At 45.1% G+C, this 25,955-nt stretch overlaps 1 protein-coding gene and 1 non-coding gene across 2 annotated transcripts; both read right to left on the bottom strand.

Moving 5' to 3' along the window:
- Window positions 1-1,522: 1,522 nt before the first annotated feature.
- WDR82 (WD repeat domain 82) lies at window positions 1,523-25,439 on the bottom strand. The gene is made up of 9 exons (XM_002713236.5): window positions 24,999-25,439; window positions 19,070-19,167; window positions 16,037-16,103; window positions 8,469-8,568; window positions 7,507-7,623; window positions 7,136-7,291; window positions 6,323-6,392; window positions 5,110-5,252; window positions 1,523-4,156 (listed from the first exon to the last, which is right to left on the bottom strand). The coding sequence occupies exons 1-9, from the start codon at window positions 25,157-25,159 to the stop codon at window positions 4,127-4,129; spliced, it is 942 nt and encodes a 313-aa protein (XP_002713282.1). The 5' UTR covers window positions 25,160-25,439; the 3' UTR covers window positions 1,523-4,126.
- Window positions 17,280-17,358, bottom strand: MIRLET7G (microRNA let-7g). The gene has a single exon (NR_162449.1). It is a non-coding gene; the product is annotated as a microRNA let-7g (primary transcript).
- Window positions 25,440-25,955: the final 516 nt, after the last annotated feature.

Here is a 25,955-nt window from a genome sequence, read left to right as displayed (position 1 = left end):
CTACTTATCATAGCTGCGTTTTCAATTGCTTAAGTATCTATAAAGCTTGATTTAATGGGAAACACATTAGTTGGGGCCCTATAGTCTGGCAGGTCTGTTCATCATCTCTGACTTCGAAGGCTCAGGTATCCAGGAAGCCTTCAAGACTTCAGTTTATCTGATTCTTCCCAGATGCAGCCCCTAGCTTAGTTTACAATTAAGGCAGTTCCCAGCCCTGGACTACAGCAGGGCAGAAGAGCCAATAGAGCACATGGTGAAACTTGTAGACTTAACTCCTCTGAGAGGCTCTCAGATGCCCCTTCTGGCCCATTAACTCATTTTCAATTTCACTTCCTATACATATCTCCAGGGAGATAAGGAAAAGTACATCAAACATTTCCTGGTTTTCATGAGGCTGGAATCCACAGTCCAGGACCTCTAGGCCTGAGCGTGTCCCGACCTGGGCCCTGATGAATGGCACTTGAAGTTCGGGCCAGCCTCAGGACTCCTGCAGTCAGGCAGCAAATGCAGGAGTGCCGCCCCACCAGCTCGCAGTTTTACTTCCTCCTGCCTCAGCACAGCCAGCCCTGCTCCCCAGAAAGAGAAAGTGTGGGCAGCACCCTGCGCCTGCCTCTTACCCACGTCAGCTGTTGAGCCAGCCTAACGCCTGCTTTTCCTCCTCACACAATGCTGAAGCCAGGAGTAGGTGTAGTGGGTCTTTGAATTGCAAGCAGGCTAAAGAGAGCTGAAGTGGCTGCTGCAAGGGCATTCATGCTATTTTTTCAGGCCTCCCGGCAGGACCAAAACCTACAAACCACCCCTCACCCTCTAGGCCAGAAGGCAGTCTGTATCAAATGAGCCTATGCCTAGCCTACCATACCAAAGCCAGGATGTTCCCTCTGCTAAGTATGAGTCACTGGCCAACCTACAATGACCAAGGGCAGTTTTTCCTGGTTTAGTGAGGGCCGGAGAGGCAGGAAGTAGGTCCTGCAGTTCTGATGCTGAGCAAGAGCCATGGACTCAGTAACTACCAACTCTCACCAACGGCTTACCAAGCCATCGGCTAGCCTTTTTACCAGACCTGCAGGAGTGCAGGAGTCCCAAGTAAGAGGACTATCCTTGCCCTAAAGAAGGTAAGGCCTAGCAGGACAAAACTCACTCCAGTTAATTTGATCAAGGGTTGAGGTCAACAGGGCGAAACAGGCAGACCAAGGTATGTGCCCAGGTATAGATTTTGAAGATCAAGATAGTCTCAGGCTTGCCTTCCACTCATCACTTGTGGACCTACGGCTATTGATGACAGTCTGGGGTTATAAGCTGAGTCTAGGGCTTCCTCCTTCCGGCCCACTGGACTTAGTCATCATGATGCAGTCAGGGACAGTCCCTGGAACCCAGCAATCCATTCTCACAGCATTCCAGCCCCATATGAGACAGGAGAACTAATGGGAGACAAGCCACCCCAACCTCAACTCTGGGAACCAGGCACACAATGCTACAGAAACTCGATGGGAGAGGCTACAACCACAAAACTATTTAAGACTGGTAACATGGAAAAAAAATGTTTATATGTTAAGTACAAAAGGGACATAAAATTGTATGTACAGCAGATAACAACTATGTAAACACACAAAAATCTATGCACAGAAATATCTAGAGGAACATTTAACACCAAAAGATTAACATTGGTAGTATTTGGGAGGCAAAGTGATTCCCAAATTTTCCTTAATAAGCAATAATTACAATTGCAAGGGGGAATAATTTTTAAAAATACTCGACTGGCTGGTGGTTGAGTAGTGCAGTGTCGCTGTCACATACAAATCAATGCTTTGGCCCTGACTCTTAAAGAGGCTGGCAAGCAGCCCCTCCTTACCAAGGAAAGCTTGAGCACCTCGGACTCCCACTGAGAGCACCCCTACGGCCCCAGGCCTCAGCCCCTCTCCTCCCCTGTTACACCTTACCCAGCTTTATCTTTTCTGCACCTCCACGGCCCAGACACACTTTGAAGTTTGGACACACAGGAACTCCTACACAGTTGTTTTCCTCTGCTGGGTAAGTCGTGCTTGGTGGCTACTCTGGTGGCACACGTGGAAGTTATATGGCCTTTCTTGTCAACTCAGTTTCTCTGAACGGTTATTCCTAGCATGAATTTTCTACCCTGAAAAGCCACAGGTGGGCAGTCATCAGCTGAGATTATGTGGTTTCTCAAAGTCCCTCCCTCCACTCTGGGAAGGCAGAGCTACACAGTGGGTGGCACTGTGGCAGCTGCTGATTCCAGTCTACATTTAGGAAAGGTGTATGCCTCTTGCCCTTTCAGTCTAGGGAACAACTCAAAAAGTAATTGCTTTAAAAAAAAAAAAAAAGTGCTAGCAATTCACAGCCTATCCCCGCTGCTCAATAAAAGCAGAGATGGCTTTGTTTACCCCCTAGCAGCCAATAGTCCCTTGGGCAAGTCAGAGTCTTGTTGAATCTCAGTTTCTGGATCTACAGGAACTGCTGCCTACATACACATATTTGGTTGGAACAGTGAAAAAGCATACCTTGCTTCGCTCTAAGAAGGTCATGCAAGAAAAAAAAAAGGATAGGCTAGCTGCAGTTCATTTCAACTAGGGCCTAGCTAGAGCCCCTTGATCTCCCAAGAGAAAGCAAGGAAAAGCAGCAAGAAAGCAGACATACAAATGGGAGTGACCTGCAACTGGCAAGGAAACGTCAGACAAACTGAAAATGCTCTGGTTCCAGCATCCTGTCCTCAGATGCCAAAAGCCAGACAAAGAAGCCGTGCAAGAGTGACTGTCACACACATACAGGTGCAGACAGAGCATCACCAGGCAAAAAGGGGGCTAATACTGCAGGGAGAGCCCCAAAGCGCGGCTTGAGGAACACTAGAGAATTGCCCCAAGACCCTCACTTAGCTGCCATGGAAACAACAAACACTAGAAGCTTTGCTTCATTCAGTCTCCCAAAAGGAAACAGGTAATAGGGAAGACTTACTAACACTTGTGGCAAACATTAGCAAGGACACAGTCTCTCCCAGGCTGCACAACTCCGTCTCCTTCAGCTGAACTCCGAGAAACTACAGATTTTATATATAATATATATATGCATGTATGTGCACAGATAGATTTAAATGAAGGTGCACACACTGTGCTAAAATACAAACAGAAGTCAAAGGTCATGTATAAAAAGGCTAAATATAACATATAACACAGGCCTAGAACCAGCTCTTGGTCGGGAGCTGGGGCAAGGGGTGGTCTCATCTGGAGACTATGTACACATTTGTGATGAGCAGGGAAGGCATCAGTGTAAACAACTCAGACTCACTCCACAATACTGGCCCACAGGAAAGCTGAAGTAGCTCGTGTACAAAAATAGACTACTACCTTGCTTTGTACAAACAGCTCAGTAGGCACCCAGGATGACTGTGGGTTCATCTTGATGGGGGACTACACCAAGCCACTGTTAAATCTTCCAGCCCTACCCCCTTCCCTCCCTTTCAGGATCTTGGGTCCTTTCCCACCCAACACCCAGAGCCTGAGGTCTCCCTAGACCACCCACCTTCACACTGCACAGCTTTCCAATCTGTCCCTTTCTCTGACCCCAAAATACATGAATTTCTTGTAGTCTGTACATGTTTGGCACCTAAGAAACATGATGGTTGTGGAATAATGCCACAATAACACAGGGAGACCCAGTAACAAGACATGCAGGGTGAGGTGAAGGGGCACTGAGCTGCCCTAGCATCTCAAAACCAGAACTGTGGTTTCCCATGCATTTGTGGGGGTGGGAGAAGGGATGTGCAGAATTGACGACTCCACCAGCTCCTCAGCAGCAAATACATTCACAATGGAAGGCGCCTCGAGAGCCCCCGATATCCTCATCATGGGTCTGCCACTCCTCTGGAGGAGCCTGGTGCAGTAACAGCTGGAAAAGCTGTGCCTCAAGGAGTCTGTTGCACCAAGAGTCCTTTTGAAGAACCTCAGCAAAGTAACTTCTTTCTTTTGAGCAGCTGTACAGCACATCCAGGGAAGGCCGTGTGAAGATGTTCTCCAGCCCAGTCCAATCATTCAATCCTACTCTTATCTCAGTCCTCTCTGAGTTTTTGTCCTGCTGGGTACCATCACTGTACAGAAATAGCCACACTGCATCAGGGTCAGTCATCAATGGTGGGCAACCAGAAAGCCTGCAAGGAGAACATAAGTCAACTTTAGAAAGCTCAGCAACTGCTCACTGCTGATGGTTCCCCATATCCCACCCCATAACATCCAAGTGCCCAGCCCCAGTGGTGGAGGACTCTACCGCCTGATGAAACCTCCTGACTACACAACCCTGATCATCTATGGTGAAAGAAACTCTCCCCTGCTTCTATTTACCTCTAACACCCAATACAGAGGTCAAAGGTCAGAAGGAAAAAGAGGAGTGCCACTAGGGAGATGTCCAGGGAAACTGGCCTCACTGCTGGTGTACCAGATGACCTCAGACAACCCTTCTCCCAAGTCAGAAAAAACAAGAGGTCGGATTGGATGGCTTTGTTGCATTTCTTCCGACATTACTTTCTTGGTAAAGAAAAAAGGTGGGGGGTGGGACAATGTGCTCTGTGTAGGCCTCATCCCCAAATACCCAGGTAGGTTTAAGAGATCCCAAGAAGAAACTAGAAGCTAAAACTCACTGATCCTTGTTCTGCTGGTAACATCTAGGAAGAGACAAGGGCCTTACTTAATTCTAAGTGGTGAGTTACAATTACTTGTAAGAACTGCTGACCAATTCAATATACACCAAGAGGAACGGAGAACTCAAAGTTTTTAGCCACAAAAGGCTAATTCATAATATGTGAAGGAGTACAACAGCTATCACACGTAGCACAGGTGGTTTAGGCATAAATGCAGAGTCCACTGCAAAAACTGGCATGCAATCTCCTGGCAACTTAGAGGTGATCCTAATCCTGAGAATAAAATGGAAAGGCCAGCCCAACGAGAAACCACAAAATGGGAGCTGAAACAGGGAAGCCCCCAGTTGAGAAGTAAACTTGGGTGCTAGTAATGAAGCTATGTAGAACACAGCTTTCTGCTCCTGTTGAGGCAGCCACCACCCAGCTAGAAAGAGTTCTTTAGTGGAAGACACCTGTCATTCACATACCATGTTGGAACATGCGCTGGCAAAGGTCATGAACTTGGGGTTGAACTGCAAACAGGTGATGGGGCCTGTGTGTTTACCATCCAACACAGCAACTTTTATACCACTTTCTCCATTCCAAACATGGATCTTGCCATCCTCTGAACCTAAAGAGAATGACCAAAGAAAAATTTAATAAGAGCTCAAGGCCTAACAAATAGAAAGATAACTTGGAAAGAGATGTTTGAGGTCTGGAGAGGCCAAGGACCAAGCCCTCAGCAGAAATTGAGAGGGAGAAAAGACAGTGAAGGTAAAGTATTTTGAGAATTGATCTTGACCCTGGTTATTTGTGAGCAAGTCACTTTTGCTCATTTTGGCATTGTGGCCAAAACTAGTTAAGCTGCTGCTCGGGACACTGGCAGCCTGTACTGGCATGCTGGTTCTACTCTACTTCCGATCTAGTTTGCTGTTAATGTGCCTGGGAGTCAGCAGATGATGGCTCAGGTGCTTGGGTCCCGGCCACCCCCTGGCTTCAGCCTAGCCCAGCACTGGCTACTGTGGGCATTGGGCTTTCAGTTGCTCTGCCTTTCAAGTAGATGAAAATCAATAAACAAGCATTTTTTAGAAAATTGAGAGCCGGCGCCGTGGCTCAATAGGCTAATCCTCCACCTTGCGGCGCCGGCACACCGGGTTCTAGTCCCGGTTGGGGCGCCGGATTCTGTCCCGGTTGCCCCTCTTCCAGGCCAGCTCTCTGCTATGGCCAGGGAGTGCAGTGGAGGATGGCCCAGGTGCTTGGGCCCTGCACCCCATGGGAGACCAGGAAAAGCACCTGGCTCCTGGCTCCTGCCAGGATCAGCGCGGTGCGCCGGCTGCAGCGGCGGCCATTGGAGGGTGAACCAGCGGCAAAAGGAAGACCTTTCTCTCTCTGTCTCTCTCTCTCACTGTCCACTCTGCCTGTCAAAAAAAAAAAAAAAAAAAAAAAGAAAATTGAAATTATATACAAAGGGGGTGAATGCCATGACCGTACCTACTAAGATAACTGAATGCAGGGTTATATCAGGAATTCAGTATTACTAATAAGGTAGTGCTTATATAGCTGGTCCAGGGAAAACCAAAACTAATGCCAATTCCAATAAAGAACCCAAAAATCAGAATGGTATAAAGATGCTATATTCTTGGCATAATGTTCTATATAGAAATCTGAAAAGATCTATTAAACAGATAAAAGGCAGCTCACCAATCATAATAAACTGAGAGTCAGGAGTAAATGAAGCCTCCAGCGTGACAGCTTTGCTGTTGGCATAACCCTAAAACAAAACAGAGCAGTTATCTTAATAAAAAGATTTACCTAGGGGCTGGCGCTGTGGCTCACTTGGTTAGTCCTCCGCCTGCAGCGATGGCATCCCATATGGGCACCGGGTTCTAGTCCCAGCTGCTCCTCTTCCAGTCCAGCTCTCTGCTGTGGCCTGGGAGGGCAGTGGAGGATGGCTCGAGTGCCTGGGCCCTGCACCCGCATGGGAGACCAGGAAGAGGCACCCGGCTCCTGGCTTTGGATCGGCGCAGTGCGCCGGCCATGGCAGCCATTTGGGAGTGAACCAACGAAGGGAAGACCTTTCTCTCTGTCTCTCTTTCTCACTGTCTATAACTTCACCTGTCAAATAAATTAAAAAAAAAAAAAATTTACCTAGAAACGCAGATGGAGTATATGCATCACGTTCCTTTCCACGAAACTCTCTTCTTGTCTGCACAATGCCAACGTTCCAAACATGGCTGCTACCCTTTACAATCTAACCACTATCCCCAATTCCAGTCAAGGAAGCAAGAAAAGTCTGTTATTAGACATTAACTTATATCTGAATTCCAAATCTGGGTCACTTGGTAAGAAGTGGAGGTCTCAGAATCCAAAGGGAATAAGCTAATGTGCAGGAAGAAAATGCAAGCCCAGGCCATGGTAACTGGGTAATTGCTGATCTCCACAACTAGCTAACACAACTCTCAGCCCTAGAGGTAAGAGCAGAGAAACAGCCATCTTTAAAGGCTATAAGCTCACCCCAAATGTGTGCATCACCACTCCCTTGAATGCATCAATGAGACGGATGAAGCTGCCATTGGTGGAGATAAGAATGAGCTTGCCATCATTGCTGAACTTAAGTCCTGTCCATTCACAAGTCCGATCGTACTGCATCTTAAAGGTTGCAAATGGCCCCTGCAAAATAGAGATACAGCTCCAGACCCAAGGTACATAAATAACTCCTTCTTCCAGAACCAACTCCTATCCCTTTAGGTTCCTTTCTGACTAGGAAAGCAGAGGATGAAACACTGCTCTGCCACTCTCTAATAAGCGACCACAGATTTCTACCATAGAAAAAGGCTCTTAAAATTCTCAGCTCATCCTCCAAACTCAAAGCTTCAAAGGTTTACCTTATCAAAAGAGCGAAGATCATAAAGTTTAACCATTTCAGAGTTGACACCTGCAGCAAAAATCAACCCTTCTGGGTCAAAAGAACAAACTGGTTTGCCCTGTAGATGCATCAGACCCTAAGAGAAAATAAAACAGTTAATAAATATTGTCACTATACAATTTACTTTTCCCAGTAAAAACTATGAAAAGGATATGAACAGATACCAGCCTAGCTACTGAACAAAACATTAAAAAATAACTAAAATGAAACTAAAACAAAACAAAACAAAACCCAAGTTGCCAAGCAGATTTCCAGTCAATCCTAACTACACAATATTACAGTTCAAAGACAAATCTCCTGAGGCTAAAAGTTGAAGCTCAAAGGCTCTAGGAAAACTCTCTTTTAAAAACTAAGCCATGGGGCTGGCTCTGTGGCGTAGTGGGTAAGGCCACCACCTGCATTTCTGTCATCCCATATGGGCGCCGGTTCGAGTCCCAGCTGCTCCGTGTTCAATCCAGCTCTCTGCTAATGGCCTGAGAAAGCAGTAGAAGATGGCCCAAGTGCTTGGGGCCCCTACACCAATGTGGTAGATCCAGAAGAAGGTCCTGGCTCCTACATTCAGACTGGCACAGCTCCGGCCGCTGCGGCCATCTAGGGAGTGAACCAGCAGATGCAAGACCTCACTCTCTCCCCCTCCCTCTCTGTAACTCTGCCTTTCAAATAAATAAACAAATCTTAAAAAAAAAAAAAAAAAAAAAAAAAAAAAAAAAAAAAAAACCACTAAGCCGCACTGTACAATGCGATTTGAACTATATTATGGTGTATGCTTACCATCTACCTACCAGGAAAACAGGTTTTCTCCCATATTTAAGAAGACTCTGGGATCCCAGAATAAAACCACTGCTTTCTCCTTTAAGAGGGAGAGATAATACTGACTACTAAAGAAAATGCCCAAAAATTTTATCTGTAAGGTACCATTACCTGGCAGTTAGGAGACCGGAGATCCCAGAGTCGAATGGTCTTATCAAGAGACCCAGAAATGAAAGTGTCATCCACAGGTGACATAGACAAGGCCACCACCCTGCAAAGTATCAAGATAAATAGGAGTTGAGGCAAAACTGGATGTGAACTCTAAACCACTCCACCTACCTATATATACCTGTTGTCCCAAACTGCCATGTTAAGAAATACACATACACAAGCATATCTGGGATAATCAAAGACAACTAGTATAATGAAAAAAGCAACTTAAAGCCTTAGTATAAATATATAAAAAAAAAAAAAGATAGTGGAGAAACGGGAACTCTCATACATTTCTGATGGAAATGTAAAATGGCACAATTGCTCTAGAAAACATTTTTCCAAAAACAGTTATTATGACCCAGAAATTTCACTTCTAGGTATATACTCAAGAGAACTAAAAATGTTCATGCAAAAACATATACCAATAATCATACTATCATTCACAATAGTCAGAGTAAACAAAATCTCAAATGTCTATTAACTAACACATAAAGAAAATATACCCTACAGGGGCTGGTGTTACGGTTCACTGAGTTAATCCACTGCTAGGGATAGCCGCCTCCAATATCGGAGTGCTAGTTTGAGTCCCAGTTGCTCCACTTGCTCCACCTCCAATCCAGCTTCCTGCTATTATACATGTGGGAAGGCAGTGGAAGATGACTGAAGTACTTGGGCCCTTGCCACCCATGAGGGAGACCCAGATGAAGTTTCTGGCTCCTGGCTTTGACCCGGCCCAGGCATGGCTGCTGCAGCCAGTTAGGGATGAAATCAGCAAATGGAAGATCTTTCTCCATCACTCTGCCTTTCAGATAAATAAATAAATAAGCTTTACCACCATCACCCACATATATCTCTCGCCATACAATGCAGTGGAATATTACTTGACAATAAAAAGGAATGAAGTGCTGAGTCATGAGTCAATAAAGAGTAATTTTGGGAACATGCTAAATAAAAGTCAGACACGAAAGGCCTTAGTATGATTCCATTTACAGAGAATGTCTAGAATAGTCAAATCTTTTTCCTTTTTTCAAAGATTTATTTATTTGAAAGGCGGTTAGAGGCAGAGGTATAGAGAGAAATAGAGAGAGAGGTCCTCCATCCACTGGTTCATTTCTGATGGCTACAACAGCTGCAGCTACGCCGTTCTGAAGCCAGGAGCCAGAAGCCTCTTTCGAGTCTCCAACGCGGGTGCAGGGGCCTGAGAACCTGGGCCATTTCCACTGCTTTCCCAGGCCATAGCAGAGACCTGGATGGGAAGTGGAACAGCTGGGACTTGATAGGCGACCATATGGGATACCAGTACTGCAGGTAGCAGCTTTACCCGCTATTCCACAGCATCAGCCCCAATAGGCAAATTTTTAGAGACAGAAAGTAGGTTAGTGTTTGCCAAGGACTTGGGGAGTGACTAATGGACACAAGGTTACTCTTTCGGGTAATGAAAACTTTCTGGAATTACATAGTGCTGACAGCTCCAGAATTCTGTGAATTTACTAAAAACCACTGACCTATATATCTTTTTTTTTTTTTTAAAGATTTATTTATTTGGCCGGCGCCGCGGCTCAATAGGCTAATCCTCCACCTAGCGGCGCCGGATTCTGTCCCGGTTGCCCCTCTTCCAGGCCAGCTCTTTGCTGTGGCCCAGGAGTGCAGTGGAGGATGGCCCAAGTGTTTGGGCCCTGCACCCCATGGGAGACCAGGAGAAGCACCTGGCTCCTGCCATCGGATCAGTGCAGTGTGCCGGCCGCAGCGCGCCAGCCATGGTGGCCATTGGAGGGTGAACCAATGGCAAAAGGAAGACCTTTCTCTCTGTCTCTCTCTTTCTCACTATCCACTCTGTCAAAAAAAAAAAAAAAAAAAAAAAAAAAAAAAAAAAGATTTATTTATTTACTTGAAAGTCAGAGAGTTATACAGAGAGAGAAGGAGAGGCAGAGAGAGAGAGAAAGAGAGAGAGAGGTCTTGCATCTGCTGGTTCACTCCCCAACTGGCCACAACAGCTGGAGCTGCGCCAATCTGAAGCCAGGAGCCAGGAGCTGTATCCAAGTCTCCCACACGGGTGCAGGGGCCCAAGGACTTGGGCCATCTTCCACTGCTTTCCCAGGCCATAGAAAGGAGCTGGATCAGAAGTGGAGAAGCCAGGACTTGAACCGGTGCCCATATGGGATGTGGGCACTGCAGGTGGCGGCTTTACCTGCTACACCAGAGCACCAGCCCCCATATGTCTTTTTTTTTTTTTTTAATTCATTTTATAAATATTTACACAAAAGGCAGAATTAACAAAGAGCAATGGAGAGACAGATCTTCCATCCGCTGGTTCACTCCACAAATGTCTGCAAAGGCTGCAGATGGGCCAGGCTGAAGCCAGGAAGCAGGAGATTCAAACAGGTCTCCCATGTGGATGCAGGGGCCCAAGGACTTGGGCCATCCTCCGCTGCTTTCCCAGGCAGATTAGCAGGGAACTGGATTGGAAGTAGAGCAGCCAGGATTTGAACAGAAGCCCATATGGGATGCCTGTGCTACAGGTGGCAGCTTAACCTGCTATGCCACAGCACCAGCCAAGGATATACCTCTCAACAGGGACAGTTTATGGTATTGAATATTTCTCAATCAGAACAAGATTCCTTAACAAGATGTTTGTGGACTCCATCAATGTTCATCACATGAACACTGTGGCCAAGACGCTAATGTGGCATTAGCATCACCTGAAGGCAAGGTCGAGCTAGGATGATGAGATCCATTCTTAGAGCTTCTAATCCAGTAAGTCTGGGTAGGAGTTAGATCTGAAGATGTGAATTTCTTCTTTTTTTAAAAAGATTTATTTATTTATTTGAAAGGCAAAGTTACAGAGAAAGGGAGAGAGAGATTAATTTTCTATTTGCAGTTACTCTCCAAACGGATTTAACAACCGGGGCTGGGCCAGACTGAAGCCAAGAGCCAGGAGTTTCATCTGGTCTCCCGTGTGGGTACAGGGAACCAAGCTTTGGACCCTCTTCTGCTACTTTTCCCAGGCACATTAGCGGGGAGCTAGATTAGAAGTGGAGCAGCTGGGGCCAGCACTGTGGCTCAGGGAGTTAAAGCATTAAGCCGAAGTTTGCGGTGCCGGCATCCCAAAAGGGCGCCAGTTTGAGTCTTGGCTGCTCCATTTCCAATCCAGCTCCCTGCTAATGACCTGGGAAAGCAGAAGATGGCCCAAGTGCTTGGGCCCCTGCACCATGTGGGAGACCCCGAAGAATCTCCTGGCTCCTGGCTCCAGATCCTGGCTCCGACCACTGTGGCCCTTGAGGAAGTGAACCTGTGGATGGTTCTTCCTCTCTCTTTTTCTCTCTCTCCTTCTCCCTCTCCCAGCCCCTCTGTAAACTCTGCATTTCAAATAAATAATCTTTAAAAAAAAGAAACAAAGAAAAATTCCACACTTGACGTTATGTGATGGATCACAACTAAAACACAGGTATGCTAAAAGTAATCAGGCCTATGTCCTTCAGATAAATATGAACCATGAATGAATTTCCTATTGAGATTCAATGGCCTCCCCAATATATTTCAATATTTATAGACACATGTGTCAAAACCCAACAAATAAATAAATATATAAATAAATAGAAATTCAGATAAGGGATACTCTGCTATACAAATAACTTACTTAAAATATTTCTTCTAATATAATTCAAACATTTGTACTAGCTCTTCAACTTAAAATTTTTAAAGATACTGTTAATAATTAAAATTCCCTGATAAAACTGAAGTAATAATAAAACAGATGAGCGGAATGCATATGGACATGTAATTTTATGTCATGGCATTTACCTCAAGAGTTCAGTGAAGGTCAATCCTGATACAAAGGATCTATGCTGAAAAGTATAGGAAACACAAGAAGACCCCAACCCTAAAGAAGTTTAACTGTTGGGGCTGACACTGTGGCGTAGCAGGTAAAGCCGCCACCTACTGTGCCAACATCTCATATGGGTGCCAATTCGCGTCCAGGCTACTCTTCTTCCCATCCAGCTCTCTGCCATGGCCTGGGAAAGAGTAGAAGATAACCCAGGTCCTTGGGCCCCTGCACCCATGTGGGAGACCCGAAAGAAGCTCGTGGCTCCTGGCCTCAGATCAGCCCAGCTCCAGCTGTTGCGGCCAATTGGGGAGTGAACCAGCGGATAGAAGACCTTCCTCTGTGTCTCCTTCTTTCTCTGTATAACTCTGCCTTTCAAATAAATAAATCAATCTTTAAAAAAAAAAAAAGTTTAACTTTCTAGTCTCCACGGCTCCAAGAAAGGGCCAGAGAGGGCCATATAAGACTTTCTGAAAGAAGGCCGGCGCTGTGGCTCACAAGGCTAATCCTCCGCCTGCGGCGCCGGCACCCGGGCGGTGTTCTAGTTCCGGTCCGGGCGCTGGATTCCATCCCAGTCGCTCCTCTTCCAGGCCAGCTCTCTGCTGTGGCCTGGGAGTGCAGTGGAGAATGGCCCAAGTCCTTGGGCCCTGCACCCCCATGGGAGACCAGGAGAAGCACCTGGCTCCTGGCTTCGGATCAGTGCGGTGCACCGGCCACAGCACACCAGCTGCGGCGGCCATTGTGGGGTGAACCAACGGAAAAGGAAGACATTTCTCTCTGTCTCTCTCTTTCACTGTCCACTCTGCCGGTCAAAATATAATAATAATAAAAAAAGACTTTCTGAAAGAAGCAACACTTGAGGTTTCAAAGACACCTTTCCAGAAGGTACCACATAGGATGTCATGAAGCCCATGTTCAGAAAACAGCTCAGAGTTCACCTCGCTGGAGTGTGGAGAGAGAATGCTGGGGAAATGGGTCAGAGTCAGAAGAGACAGGGCCTGACTCCAGAAAGATGGAGCAGGCAGATATGGAAAGCTATTAAGGCTTACTTGAAGGAGGTTGTGAAAAGACCAGAATACTGTAGCAGGATGGTATGCAATTGGAAGATTCATGAGGATTTGACAGTAATTCACCTGACAGGGGCCAGCGTCATGGCACTGCCAGTTGAAGATGGCTCAAGTGCTTGGGCCCTGGCCATACATGTCAGAGACCAAGATGGAGTTCTAGGCTCCTGGCTTTGGCCTTTCCAGCCTGGCTGTTGTGGCCATTTGGGGAATGAACCAGTAGATGAAAGATCTCTGTCTCTCTTCTCACTAACTCTGCCTTTCAATTAGATTAAAAAAATTTCAAACCTGACAGGACTTGAGCTAGAACAGAATGCAAAGGAGAGAGTACAGAGTGAAGTGACACGAAAGGTTAAACCTAGGTATAATCAACAGATTTAGTAAGTCACTGGATGTGAAGGCAGGGGAAAGGAAGTGAACCAACAACACATTTTGAGTTGAAGGAATTGGAAGGGTTAGAGATGAAGAAATAGAGAGGCAGACAGGGAAGAACTAAACCAGAAAATACAACCACCACTGAGAGGGATCTGTCAGGTGGGGACAAAGAAGAGATTTCTATATAGATATGTATTACAGGTAGAAATTGAATCTAGAATTCATGACAGGCAACTCCAACAACTCTTAATTATAAACAGTACATTTGTGAGCATTCATTTGAACGCAGACATGCAAAAACATGTACTTGTCATAAACCATTTTTTTCTGGAATTGCAATGTAACTAACAGTTGCTAACTCCTGTCCTCAGCAACAAAGAAACTGCCTGCCCAATATGAAATGCAACTTATAACATGGAGTTCTCAGTCCATCTTTCAGACTTCCATAACACTCTGAACTATCCTGGGTTATCACACATTTACAAATGGAAACAGGAAGAAATATCCCAAATGATTAAAACTTGGAGAAAAAAACTGGCAAAACTGGGATGAGGGACAGAGAGAAATAACCTGTATTACAATATAGAAAAAGGAAACATGTTGGTTGATTTTAATTTTTTTTTTTTTTTTTTTGAAAAAAAGAGATATCTTCCAATCACTGGTTCAATCCCCAAAGGGCCCTAACAGCCAGGGATAAGCCAGGCCAACGCCAGGAGCTAAGAACTCTATCCTGATCTCCCACATGGGTGGCAGAGACATTTTCCACTGTCTTCTCAGGTACATTAGTGGGAAGCTGGACCCAAAGTAAAGAAGCTGGGACCTGAATCAGTACTCTAACATGGATTACCTGTATCATAAGTGGCAGCTTAACTCACTGTGCCACAATGCCAGCCCCATTAGACCTTTTTTTTTTTTTTTTTTAATTTATTTATTTGAGAGGTAGCATCACAGAGAGAAACAGAGAAAAAGGTCTTCCATCCTCTGGTTCACTCCCAAGTGGCCACAATGGCCAGAGGTGAGCCAATCCAAAGCCAGGAGTCAGGAGTTTCTTCTGGGTCTTTCACATGAATGCAGGGGCCCAAGCACTTGGGCTATTTTCCACTGCTTTCCTAGGCCACAGCACAGCTGGATCTGAAGAGGAGCAGCTGGGACTAGAACTGGTGCCCATAAGGGATTCCAGCGCTGCAGACAGAGGCTTAGCCTCCTACTATGTCACAGTGCCAAACTTTTGACTTTCAAAATAACAAAAGGTGCCAGTGTCGTGGTACAGTGGGTAACACCATGGCCTATGACACTAGCATCCCTATGTATATCTGTCTGAATCCAGGCTGCTCCACTTCCGGCACCCACGTAGGAGACCCAGAAAAAGCTCCAAGCTCCTGGCTTTTATCTGGCCCAGACCTAGCCATTGTGCCCATTTGGGCGGTGAAGCAACAGATGGAAGATCTCTCTCTCTCTCTGTATCTCCCTCTCTCCCTCTGTAACGCCACCTTTCAAATAAATAAATTAATCTTAAAAAAATTTTTTTAAAGGTAACAAAAGATTCAGATGCCTGCATTCCATATCAGAGTGTGTGGGTTCAATATCCTTCTGGCTCCCAACTCCAGCTTCCAGCTGATGCAGAGACCTCAGAGGCCATGCTTAATGGCTCAAGTGTTAGGTTCCTGCCACCCAAGTAGGAAATCAGGACCACACTCCTGGCCTCAGCCAGCATGGGCCAGCACCTGCATTTAGGGAACAACCAGTGGACCAAAGCCCTCTGTTTCTATCTCTTTGCCTATCAAATAAACAAATATTTATTTGATTAATTTGACAAAGGACAAATTTTTTTTTTTGCATCCCCATTAAGATCTTCTAATGGAATATTTTTATATAGCGGTCTGCTGAAATAAGAACTACACTAGAAGGCCTCAAACATGCAAACCCTTCTTTCATCAAGTGGTATCTAAGATTTGGTGTTCCTAAATGCCAAATTTAATTTTTTTATATAAATTTTCACTTAATATCTTTAATCCACATTCTCCCTACATAATAGTAAATAGAAAATATACCAATGTTAACTGACATTTCAGTTTATCTCTGATGTCGTACCCCTACTTCCACTCCCTCAGTAAATCAAGAGTTGACTAAGAACAGTTAATAAGACAAATGCCAAACAGCTGTGAGGAATCAGGTTCAATTCACTAATAAAATTCTCTATTCTTCTATTTTCTAGGTTGCCTCAGGGACAAAAAATATCTACTTCTACAACACTTGGGTCTTACCTTTTGCTATGTCCAGGAAAGTATCTGATATATTTGTTGTCATGCAATGACAGGTAACGAATAGTATCTGTAAGAAGACAAATAAGGTATGATGATATTGCACCATTTACTTTGCTTTTTCATCTTGGAAAGACCACATGAAATGAACCCGCTGTATTCCATAACCCAAGCAAGATATGAATACATCATGGTGACTGAATCCTCTCAGCAGTGGAAGAGCAGAGCAGACAGCAGACAGTATATAGGGCAGTGTTTAAAAAAATCACTGCTTTACTACCAATCTTTGGTTTCTTCATAATTACAATGCAACCTGACCTGCAAATATACCATGCCCCTTTCCCTCCAAAAGAGGAAAAAAAATCAATAGTTTCAGACCTTGGTCCAGTACCCTGAGAGTGGTGAACCTTCAAGAAAAACATTTGGCTGCTAAGGAAACAGGTGCAGAGGAAGGAGCAGCCACACTAAACTGAAGATCAGCTGCAAATTTTTGCCTAGGGTTCTCCAACAGTATGGTGACCCAACCCTGACCACCACTCCCAAATCTTCAACTGGATACATAGTTTACACTGAAACTAAACAAAATGAAAAGATAAGTACTATTGAAAGTTGGGTTAAAAATATCTTAAAAACATTTTCAAAAACCTAACTCATGAAATACACCAACAAGTCATAGCAGTGAGTTTTGACAATATCAAAGGAAGGAATAATGATAGAGCTTTGTGCCTAGGGAAAACAAGACAAACATTCTTAAAAACCAAATGGTTTTTGTCTGAAAATGTAAACAAAAAAGATGGTGGTGCTCAGGGAAATAAAGGTCCAAAAAGTAGAAAAATATCATGCTAAAAAGACTTGGAATAAGAAAAAATTGTAAAGAAACTGGTAATAGGAAATAGTATCGAAATGTACAAACACCAAAAGAACATTCTGAAGGCAAAAAAAACACAGGAATACAGAGGCTGAAAGCACCCAGGATTTTACAAGGTGCTTTCCAATCAGAGGGCATTTAACCTGCAAAAGGGAACAAGTACTCTATTTGCATTCCCTAGAAAACATCTTTCAACTTCTTGAATTACAACTACAAAGTATTCCTAGTTTTTCTAGTGCTAGGAATTACTCACCTGCCCTAAAAAGAGAAAAAAAGTAAAATAAAATAAAAGACTTCCTTCCCATTACCTGGTTTCCCAGAGATGAGCAGGGCGTCGCCATCCTCTCCACCCCACTTGGTAGCTGTCGCACTGTTCCTGGCAAGGCAGTGGCCTGTACAGTTATCTCCTGTACCGGGTGGTATCATAGACCCTCAAACTGTACAAACTACTACCTCAGCCTGGAATCAGGCAAAAGGAAACGGAGCGCTGGAGGAACTCTTCAGTATGCACTTGAGACAGGAAACGAACATCCTTAAAGAGAGGCCTGGCAGCAAAGCTGCAAGTGCTATACATTTGCCTCATCTTGTACCACATTTGGAGAATCCTCATTTAATCACTCAGGAAAACAGCCCAACAGAAGAAATTTACCAGTCATTCCAATGATCATACAGACATGTTCCTCAGGATCCTAATATTTTATACTCTTGTCCAAAAGCATCAACTGCACTGCGTACTTAGAAAAAAAGTAGAAATGATATTACTTACTAAAAATCAAGTACAGGCAGGAAAGTCTCAAAAAAAAAAAAAAAAGATTACTGCTCTGCTTAAAATAGGCACTGCCAAAGTAATACCTTATTGAGTGACACTAGAAAAAAAATCATACCGCAAAAGTGAAATAATCAATAAACGAGTGAGAGAAATTAAAAAAAAAAGGGGGAGAAGATCTTAACATGAAAATTAGCTGCTGCAGCTCAAGGCAGATAATCTGTTGATTTAGACTTATCACAGGGGCCAACGCTGTGGCTTAGCTGGTAAAGCCACCACCTGCAGTGCCGGCATCTCATATGGGCACCAGTTTGAGTCCCAGCTGCTCCACTTCCGATCCCGCTCTCTGCTATGGCCTGAGAAAGCAGTGGAAGATGGCCCAAGTCCTTTGGCCCCTGTACCCATGTGGGAGACCTGGAAGAAGCTCCTGGCTTCAGATCGGCTATCTGGGGAGTGAACCATCAGATGGAAGACCTCTCTCTCTCTCTGTGTTAACTCTGACTTTCAAGTAAATAATAAATAAATCTTTAAAAATAACTCTTCTCTTTTCAAAATAATCAGCTTTATTTAAAAATAAAAAGGGGGGTGGCCACTGTGGTACGTGGAGTTAAGCCACAGCTTGGGATACCTGCAACCAATACTGGAATGGCTGATTTGAGTCCTGGTTATTCCATTTTTCAAATGCCATTTCCTACTAATATTAATATGCTTGGGATGCAGCAGATGATGACCCAAGTACTTGGATTCCTGCCACCAATGTGGGAAACCTAGATGGAGTTCCTTGCTTCTGATTTCAGCCAGGCCCAGCCCAGGCTGTTGCAGCCAGTTGGGGAGTGAAAGAGAAGATGTAAAACCTCTATCTCTGTGTCTCTCCCTCTCTGTCACTCTGCCTTTCAAATAAATAAATCTTTAAAAATAAATAAATAAAAAGGGATAAAATCCAGATCTAAAAAAAGTCACTGGAACCAAAAACAACTAATGTCAGTACACTGTCTTTTGTGACACAGCTCATAAAACATTAGGCATATGCTAAAACTTTCCTTAAATCTATATATTTTGAACAGGAAGGTCCTATTGCTTACAGCTTGATATTTCAAGTATTCTTTCCTTTTTTGTCTGAAAGTATTCTTTCAAGTTTCAAGGAGTAAAAACCATAAATACAATTAGCTGCTTCCTTTTTTCACTTCCCACTCTAATCTGGAGACTTCAGTTCTTCAGAAGTGTCAGTGGCTAGCCTCCAGCATTCCTTCAATCATAACAATGTAATAAGCATTACTACCATTATGGGAAAATATTTAAACTAAAGTAATCATAACCAAAGCAGAAGTAGTCACAAATATTCCACGAACTATTTAACAAAAGAAACCATGACCAAAACGTCCTAAAAAGAAGGCTTACTTACCGTCTATTTTGTTTGAGCTGTAAACAACTGTGTTTGCTGCATGAGTATATCTGATGAGATCCACGCCATATTTCTTACTGTACAAGGTTCTCTTTGGTCTGATGAGGAAATGGACAGAGAAAGAAAACCATCAAAATCCTGGGCAGGCATTGTGGTGCCGAAGATGGGATGTCCATATTCCGTACAAGAGTGCTGGCTGCAGTCAGAGCTGCTCTACTTCTGATCCAGCTTCCTGCTAATGCATCCTGGGAGGCAGTAAATGATAGCGCAAGTGACTGGGGCTCCCGCCACCCACGTGGGAGACCCAGATGGGGTTTTGAGCTCATGGCCTTGGCCTAGCTGACCCCTAGCGGTTCCAGGGATTTGGCGAGTGAACCAATAGATGGAAAATCTCTTTCAAGTAGATGAAAATAAACATTAAAAAACAAACAAACAAACAAACAAACAAAAAAAACCAAAAAAACAACAAAAGAAAAAACCTGCCATCACCAAAATCTGGCATTGGCATATAAAGAAAAGTACCTGAATGATGTGGCGAGGATGAGCATTCTTGTTCAGATCTAACACTACAAAGACACAGAATTTCTTCCAAAAGAAAGGAAACAACAATCAATCAAATACAACAGCCACCTAAAGAAGACTTTGAAAAACTAATGCCAAGGTTAGGAGATAGAAATAAATCTAGGGGCTTAATTCAGTCTTTAGTACAGTGTTTGAATGTAAGCCTTGAAAAAAAGAAAATATAGCTTTTGGGAAGAAAGGCACACAAAAAAGTCATTATTTAAATCAAAGAGCGATATGAAAATACATCAAAACCCAGGAGCCCAGAAGTTTTCTTAAACTGTTCACTTATTACAATACTTCTTCAAAAAGGCAATGATTTATCAAAACCGAAACTAGAGGCAAAACTACTTGCCTTCTGTAATACAGTATAATCTGTTCTGGCAAAAGCAATTCATCTTCCCTAGCCTACTGGTCCAAGGCATTTGATGAGATTTTCAGAAGGCAAGCCTAACTCTCCCAAGCAAAATTAGTCAATGGCTCTTTCATTTGCACTTTAATGTAAAATTACACATCCAAGCTAGAGTGTCACCAATCCATTTGCTGAAGCTCCTTTAATGTTTCTTTCCCAAACCCTGAAGATCAAGATAAAACTGATCTCATAAAATATTAAACCAGGGGCAGGCATTTGATGCAGCAGCTAAGAAACCACTTGGGACATCTACATTCCATATTGGAGTGTCTAGGTTCAAGTCTCAACTCCATTTCTCATTCCAGCTTCCTGCTAATGCAAACCCCAAAGTAGGAGGTGATGGCACAAGTGCTTGGGTCGCTGTCACCCAATGTGGGAGGCCCAGAATGAGCTTCAGGCTGTTGTGGCATTTGGGGAGTAAACTAGCACATGGAAGGTCTTTTTCTATTTTTCTGTGTCTCAGTGCCTTTCAAATAAAATGGAAGTAAATCTGGGGTCATATTGTGGCATAGAAGGTTAATCCACTGTTTTCAAAACTGTCACTCCATTATCACAGTGCCAATATGAGTAAAAGCTACCCAACTTGCCATCCAGCTTCCTGCTAATGTGCCTTGGACAGCAGCAAAAAAAAGTGATCGGGCCCCTGCCACCTATGTGGGAGACCAGGATGGAGCTCTTTACTCCTGGCCCAGATCTGGCTGTTGTAGCTATTTGGGGAATGAACCAGCAGATGAAAGAGCTCTCTCGGTGTCATTTTGTCTTTTAAAAAATAAATGAATAAATCTTAAAAAAAAATCTTTACCCAAATACTGTCACAATACCACTTTAATCAGACAAAACTAATTTTTTACCTCTGAAAATTTATGTAAAACTAGATGAGAAAGCTAGAACAACTCTTCAATATGCAAACAAAAAAAACAAGAAAGCCTTTAAATAATGTCCTACAATCAAGTGTTAGGAAATTCCAAAATCCCATACCAAGGGTTATGAAAAAGAAAAGTTCACCTTCTCACTATAAAATCTTCTTGGAACCTAAACAACCCAGATAACTCAGGCAGCTTCAAGGAGTCAATCACTGGCACTTTCAATTTTTTCGAATGTCAACAAAGCCAAAGGCTTCCCTACGTAAAACCTACTTCCAAACAAGACTTCTCACGACAAACGCACTGGATTTTCCACAATCTTACTTTTACTGAAATAGTATTACACTACCTCCAAAAAAGATCAGCAAACACTACTTTGTCAAAATTTATTTTCAGGATCCTAACATGGGGTTACTACATGGTAACTAGCAAGAGTCCAGTATGCCTGAGTGTGCACCTGCCCTCTAAAGATATCAATGGAAGTTTAACCCATCTTTCAGCCTATCCCCAATGGTAAAGACAGAAGCTGAACAGCTAACGTTAAAAGGTATGGTGGAAGGAAAATTCAGATCTAGCCTGTATGTTTCAAACATCCAAAACACTAACCTGTGTTCCAAATAACAGAAATCTGTTACTTCACTCCCTTTCCTAGTTTAAAAGATTCTATGTATTACACCCATTTCAGGATCTTCAAAGTCTATGAGCAACATTTTTCAGATATACTCTCAAAGTATGATTCTGGTAATTAGGAATGAACAAAGGCAACACTACTAAAGCCTTCTCTTTGAGTAATTTGCATCACCTACCACAAACAATATTCTTTATAGTCTTCCAAGTTGAAATTTCATTCAATGGATGAACTCCTTTATAAAGTTTAAATGAAAAGCTGGAAAATACTAAGCATAAAAAATCTTGTTTTAGTCATTTTCAATCTCCCAAATTCTAAAGCACCATCTTGTGAAAATATGATGCCTTAGAAACACCATTTTTCCTCTGATGTTGATCTATACTAGTGGCAAAATTTTTCTTTACATTATCACTTAGAATTATGGAAGCTACTCTCTGCTGTGGCCAGGGAGTGCAGTGGAGGATGGCCCAGGTGCTTGGGCCCTGCACCCCATGGGAGACCAGGAGAAGCACGTGGCTCCTGGCTCCTGCCATCGGATCAGCGCGGTGTGCCGGCCGCAGTGTGCCGGCCGCGGCGGCCATTGGAGGGGGAACCAACGGTAAAGGAAGACCTTTCTCTCTGTCTCTCTCACTGTCCACTCTGCCTGTCAAAAAAAAAAAAAAAAAAAAAAAGAATTATGGAAGCTAAAGGGACTAATACCCAGTGGACTGACTTGACCAATGACATATACCTGCTCACAAGGCTAAACCAGAACCCAGGCTCCTACCAGACCACATTCACTTGTCACAGATCACAAAGAAACAAGAAACAATGAACTGATTAGAGAAAATTCAAAAGAGCCCAAACTATAGTACCAATATTAAATTCCCTAATTTAGAACTTGTGCTCTGGTGATGTAAGAGAATGTCTCAGGGCCAGTGCTGTGGCATAGCAGGTAAAGCTGCAGCCTGCAATGCTGGCATCCCATATGGATGCCCGTTCAAGTCCTGGCTGCTCCATTTCTGATCCAGCTCCCTGTTAATAGCTTGGGAAAGCAGCAAAGGACAGCCCAAGCCCTTGGGCCCCTGCACCCCATTGGAGACCCTGAAGAAGCTCCTGGCTCTTGGCTTCCATCTGGCCCAGCTCTGGCCTTTGTGGCCATTTGAAGAGTAAACCAGCCAATGGAAGATTTCTGTCTTCTCTCGCTGTAACTCTGCTTTTCAAATAAAATAAATCTTTAAAAAAAAATGTCTTTAGGCCGGCGCCGCAGCTCACTTGGCTAATCCTCCACCTGCGGCGCTGGCATCCCGGGTTCTAGTCCCGGTTAGGGCACTGGATTCTGACCCAGTTGCCCCTCTTCCAGTTCAGCTCTCTGCTGTGGCCCAGGAAGGCAGTGGAGGATGGCCCAAGTGCTTGGGAGACCAGGAGGAAGCACCTGGCTCCTGGCTTCGGATCAGCGTAGTGCGCCAGCCGCAGCGGCCATTTAGGGGGTGAACCAACAGAAAGGAAGACCTTTCTCTCTAACTCTGCCTGTCCCCCCCCAAAAAAAAAAAAAAAAAAAAAAAGTCTTTGTACTTAGGAAATCCACATTGAAGTACTCTAGGATAAAGGGACTTGATACACCTCCCACTTATTCTCCAATGTTTCTGGGGGGAAAATGCATACATGTATTTCCTTACAGAATGATAAAGAAAATGGGGCAAAATGTAACCAGTTTTTGGATCATATGGGAGTTTTTCCAAATAGGTTGTTTCTGTAAACTTGTAATAATGTAAAATTGCAACTCAAATGAATAAGCTGCCTTATGTCATAAAGCTGGCATTTTACTTTTAACAAGACTTCAAGTCACTGCCATCCTTCCCCATAAGTTATAACTATGCCACATCTGGAGACAAACTATAAAGAAATGCTGTGGAAATGTTATTGTAACCTTCATTTCTTTTGAAATCCACCTCCATGCAAGGTTCCCCTGCAGAGGTTCTCATCTGTGGACAAGCACTAAAGAGTTCAAGGTAGTCAACTTCAAATTCCTTCAAGCTCCAGAACTCCACAATCGGGACCCCCACCACAGATCTGAACATTACTCCCTCTTTCAAACAGATTCTAGAGGCCAGCCCTGGAGGAAATCCACCTATAAAATGAGTAACGCTGACTCAAATAACTAAGTAGCCATCAAGCTAAGGACTCCCTAGCCCCCAAGGACCCTCACTGCAGACTACTCTTCCACATGCTGCAGGCAAATTCAGAGCCTGTTACGTAATGTTTTCTCATAGATCCAGTGGGGGGAAAAATTGGTAAGATTATTATAGCTCAATCCAAAACAGTATTACTTTGGATAATCAAAATCACAAAGGAGGAGGTAAGTTCCAAAAGAAAGATATCAGCTTTCTTCAAAAGAAAAAAAAAATCCAAGTATTTAAAAACTAATTAACTTGTCCTATGTAACAAAACGAAGTCTGAAAAACCAGTAGCCATAGAATTAACCCACCACCCTCAGGCCTGCTAAGGGAAGGTGGTGAGGGGAAATGAAGTGATTCCATAGGGGTGAGGGAAGGCTGACAAGGTCCCCAGGGGAAAGGCAAAGCAGTGCGGTGCTGTTAAGATTTTGCAAAGAGATGCAGGTGTGGTGGGTCTCAGACGACTTGTGACATCATTAAAGTTTCATGAGCAGAATGGGAATTTTGATCATTCCAAGTGGGCCATAAAGTCATAAAGTGTAAAAAAAAGTGCATGAGGATAAACGGAATTGTTCTATGATGCACGCTTTGTTTTAACGGGAGCTCCCATTCTGATCGGGATGGGACTCGGCCAAGTTCATTTGTGTCCGGCAAAAGAAAAAGTTTTCAGGTGTTGCTTAAAAAAAAAAAAAAAAAAAAAAGTTCACTGTAAACGCGCGGGCACTGGGTCTGCGGGACTTGGGGGAAAGGCTTCGAGCAGGAAGCAAAGGCCAGGGGGCTCAAAGAGGCACCACAAATAAATCCTGATAGCTAAGGACTGCAACCCACGCGGAGCGGCGGCAGAAAGGCCCGCGAGGCGGAGGGGACGAGGCCGGGCGCGGTGCCAGGACTGAATCGAGGTCACCGCGCAGAGGGCAGAGAGCGCGGCCGCCGGCGACCGAGGCTGCAGTTCTGCGTGGAGGCCAGAGCCCGCCAGCACCCTGGACAGTCTGCGGGGGCGGAAAAAGCTACCTGCTGGGCTCGGGATGCACCGACAGGGCGTTTAAAGGTCAAGGTCAAGGTGGGGTCTGGCAAGCGATGCAGAAGCGCCCAGAGCAGACCGGAGACATACAAAATAAGAATGCTCTTATCACTGTGACTACCATTATTTCGAAAGAAAGAAAGAAAAGGTCTCCCGATGGCCACCGGGCAGCGGCGCCCGTGGCAGGAGCGAGTGCAAAACAGGCTGATGGCCGGAGTCGGCACGCAGCGTGGGCCCCCGGAGGGAGGGAGGGACCGAGCCCCGGGCCCAGGGCGCCGCCGCACTCACTTGCCCTCCTGGCAGTCATAGAGCACGATGGAGTCGTCGTCGCTGCTCGAGATCACCGTCTCGCCGTTGGGGCTGAAGTCAAAGCAGTTAATCTTGTCGGAGTTCTCGCGGAACACCTTGGCGACGCGGAAGCTCCGCAGCACGCTGTCGGTCAGCTTCATGGCGGCGGCTGCTGGAGGCAGCGGCGGCGCAGGGCCGGGGCGGGGCCGGCGGCGAGCGGGCGGGCGGGCTTGTGAACGGCCAACCCGGGCGGGGCGGGCGCCGCGCTGGCGGCGAGCGGGAGGGCGGGCGGCAGCCGGGCTGCCTCTTCCTCCTCCTCCTCCTGCTCAGGCAACGCTTTTCTGCCTGGGCCTTGGGGCCTCGCAGACCGTTCCTCTTCCCGCTCGCTTCACGGACAACCGGCGCGGCACCGGCTCATTGTGTCCGCCATCTTGAGGCGACAGGCAGAAGCCGAGGGCGAGGGGCCTCGGCGCGGCGCACGCCGGGAAAGGGGGCGGGGCGGGAACGACGGCGCGAGGCGGGGATGCGGGGTGGTGACATCAGCGCTGGCGCTGGGGGGCCCTGGGGCCTGGTTGCGGGAGGTGGCGGTACCCAGGTGGGCTGAAGGGGCTTAAGGGAGCTGTGGACGACCAGGCCAGGGGTGCCGCGCGGCCAGTACAGTCCCCCGAGAGACTCCGGCGCCCAGACCGCAGGCCTCACGAAGTAGGTACTGTGGGTTGGTTTGAAACCCCTCTCTCTAAATGCCTTTGAGGCCCTCCTTTAGCTTGCAATTCCCGTATCCCCACTTCTATGACTGCAAGTCAATTACTTACTAAGATAAACTCACTGAATGAAGGGAGTGGTGCACAGGTCAGTCAGGTCTCACCAGACCCAACATCACCTAATAATTAGCATCCCCACACCAGGCTCCATTTTGAGACATGTCACAGGCCCTGATCCATCAGTGATAACCGACTA

This window comes from Oryctolagus cuniculus, chromosome 10, assembly GCF_964237555.1.
Source record: "Oryctolagus cuniculus chromosome 10, mOryCun1.1, whole genome shotgun sequence".
NCBI classification, from domain to species: Eukaryota; Metazoa; Chordata; class Mammalia; order Lagomorpha; family Leporidae; genus Oryctolagus; species Oryctolagus cuniculus.
The sequence above is the reverse complement of the archived record's forward strand: the minus strand, read 5'-3'. Positions and strand labels throughout refer to the sequence as shown.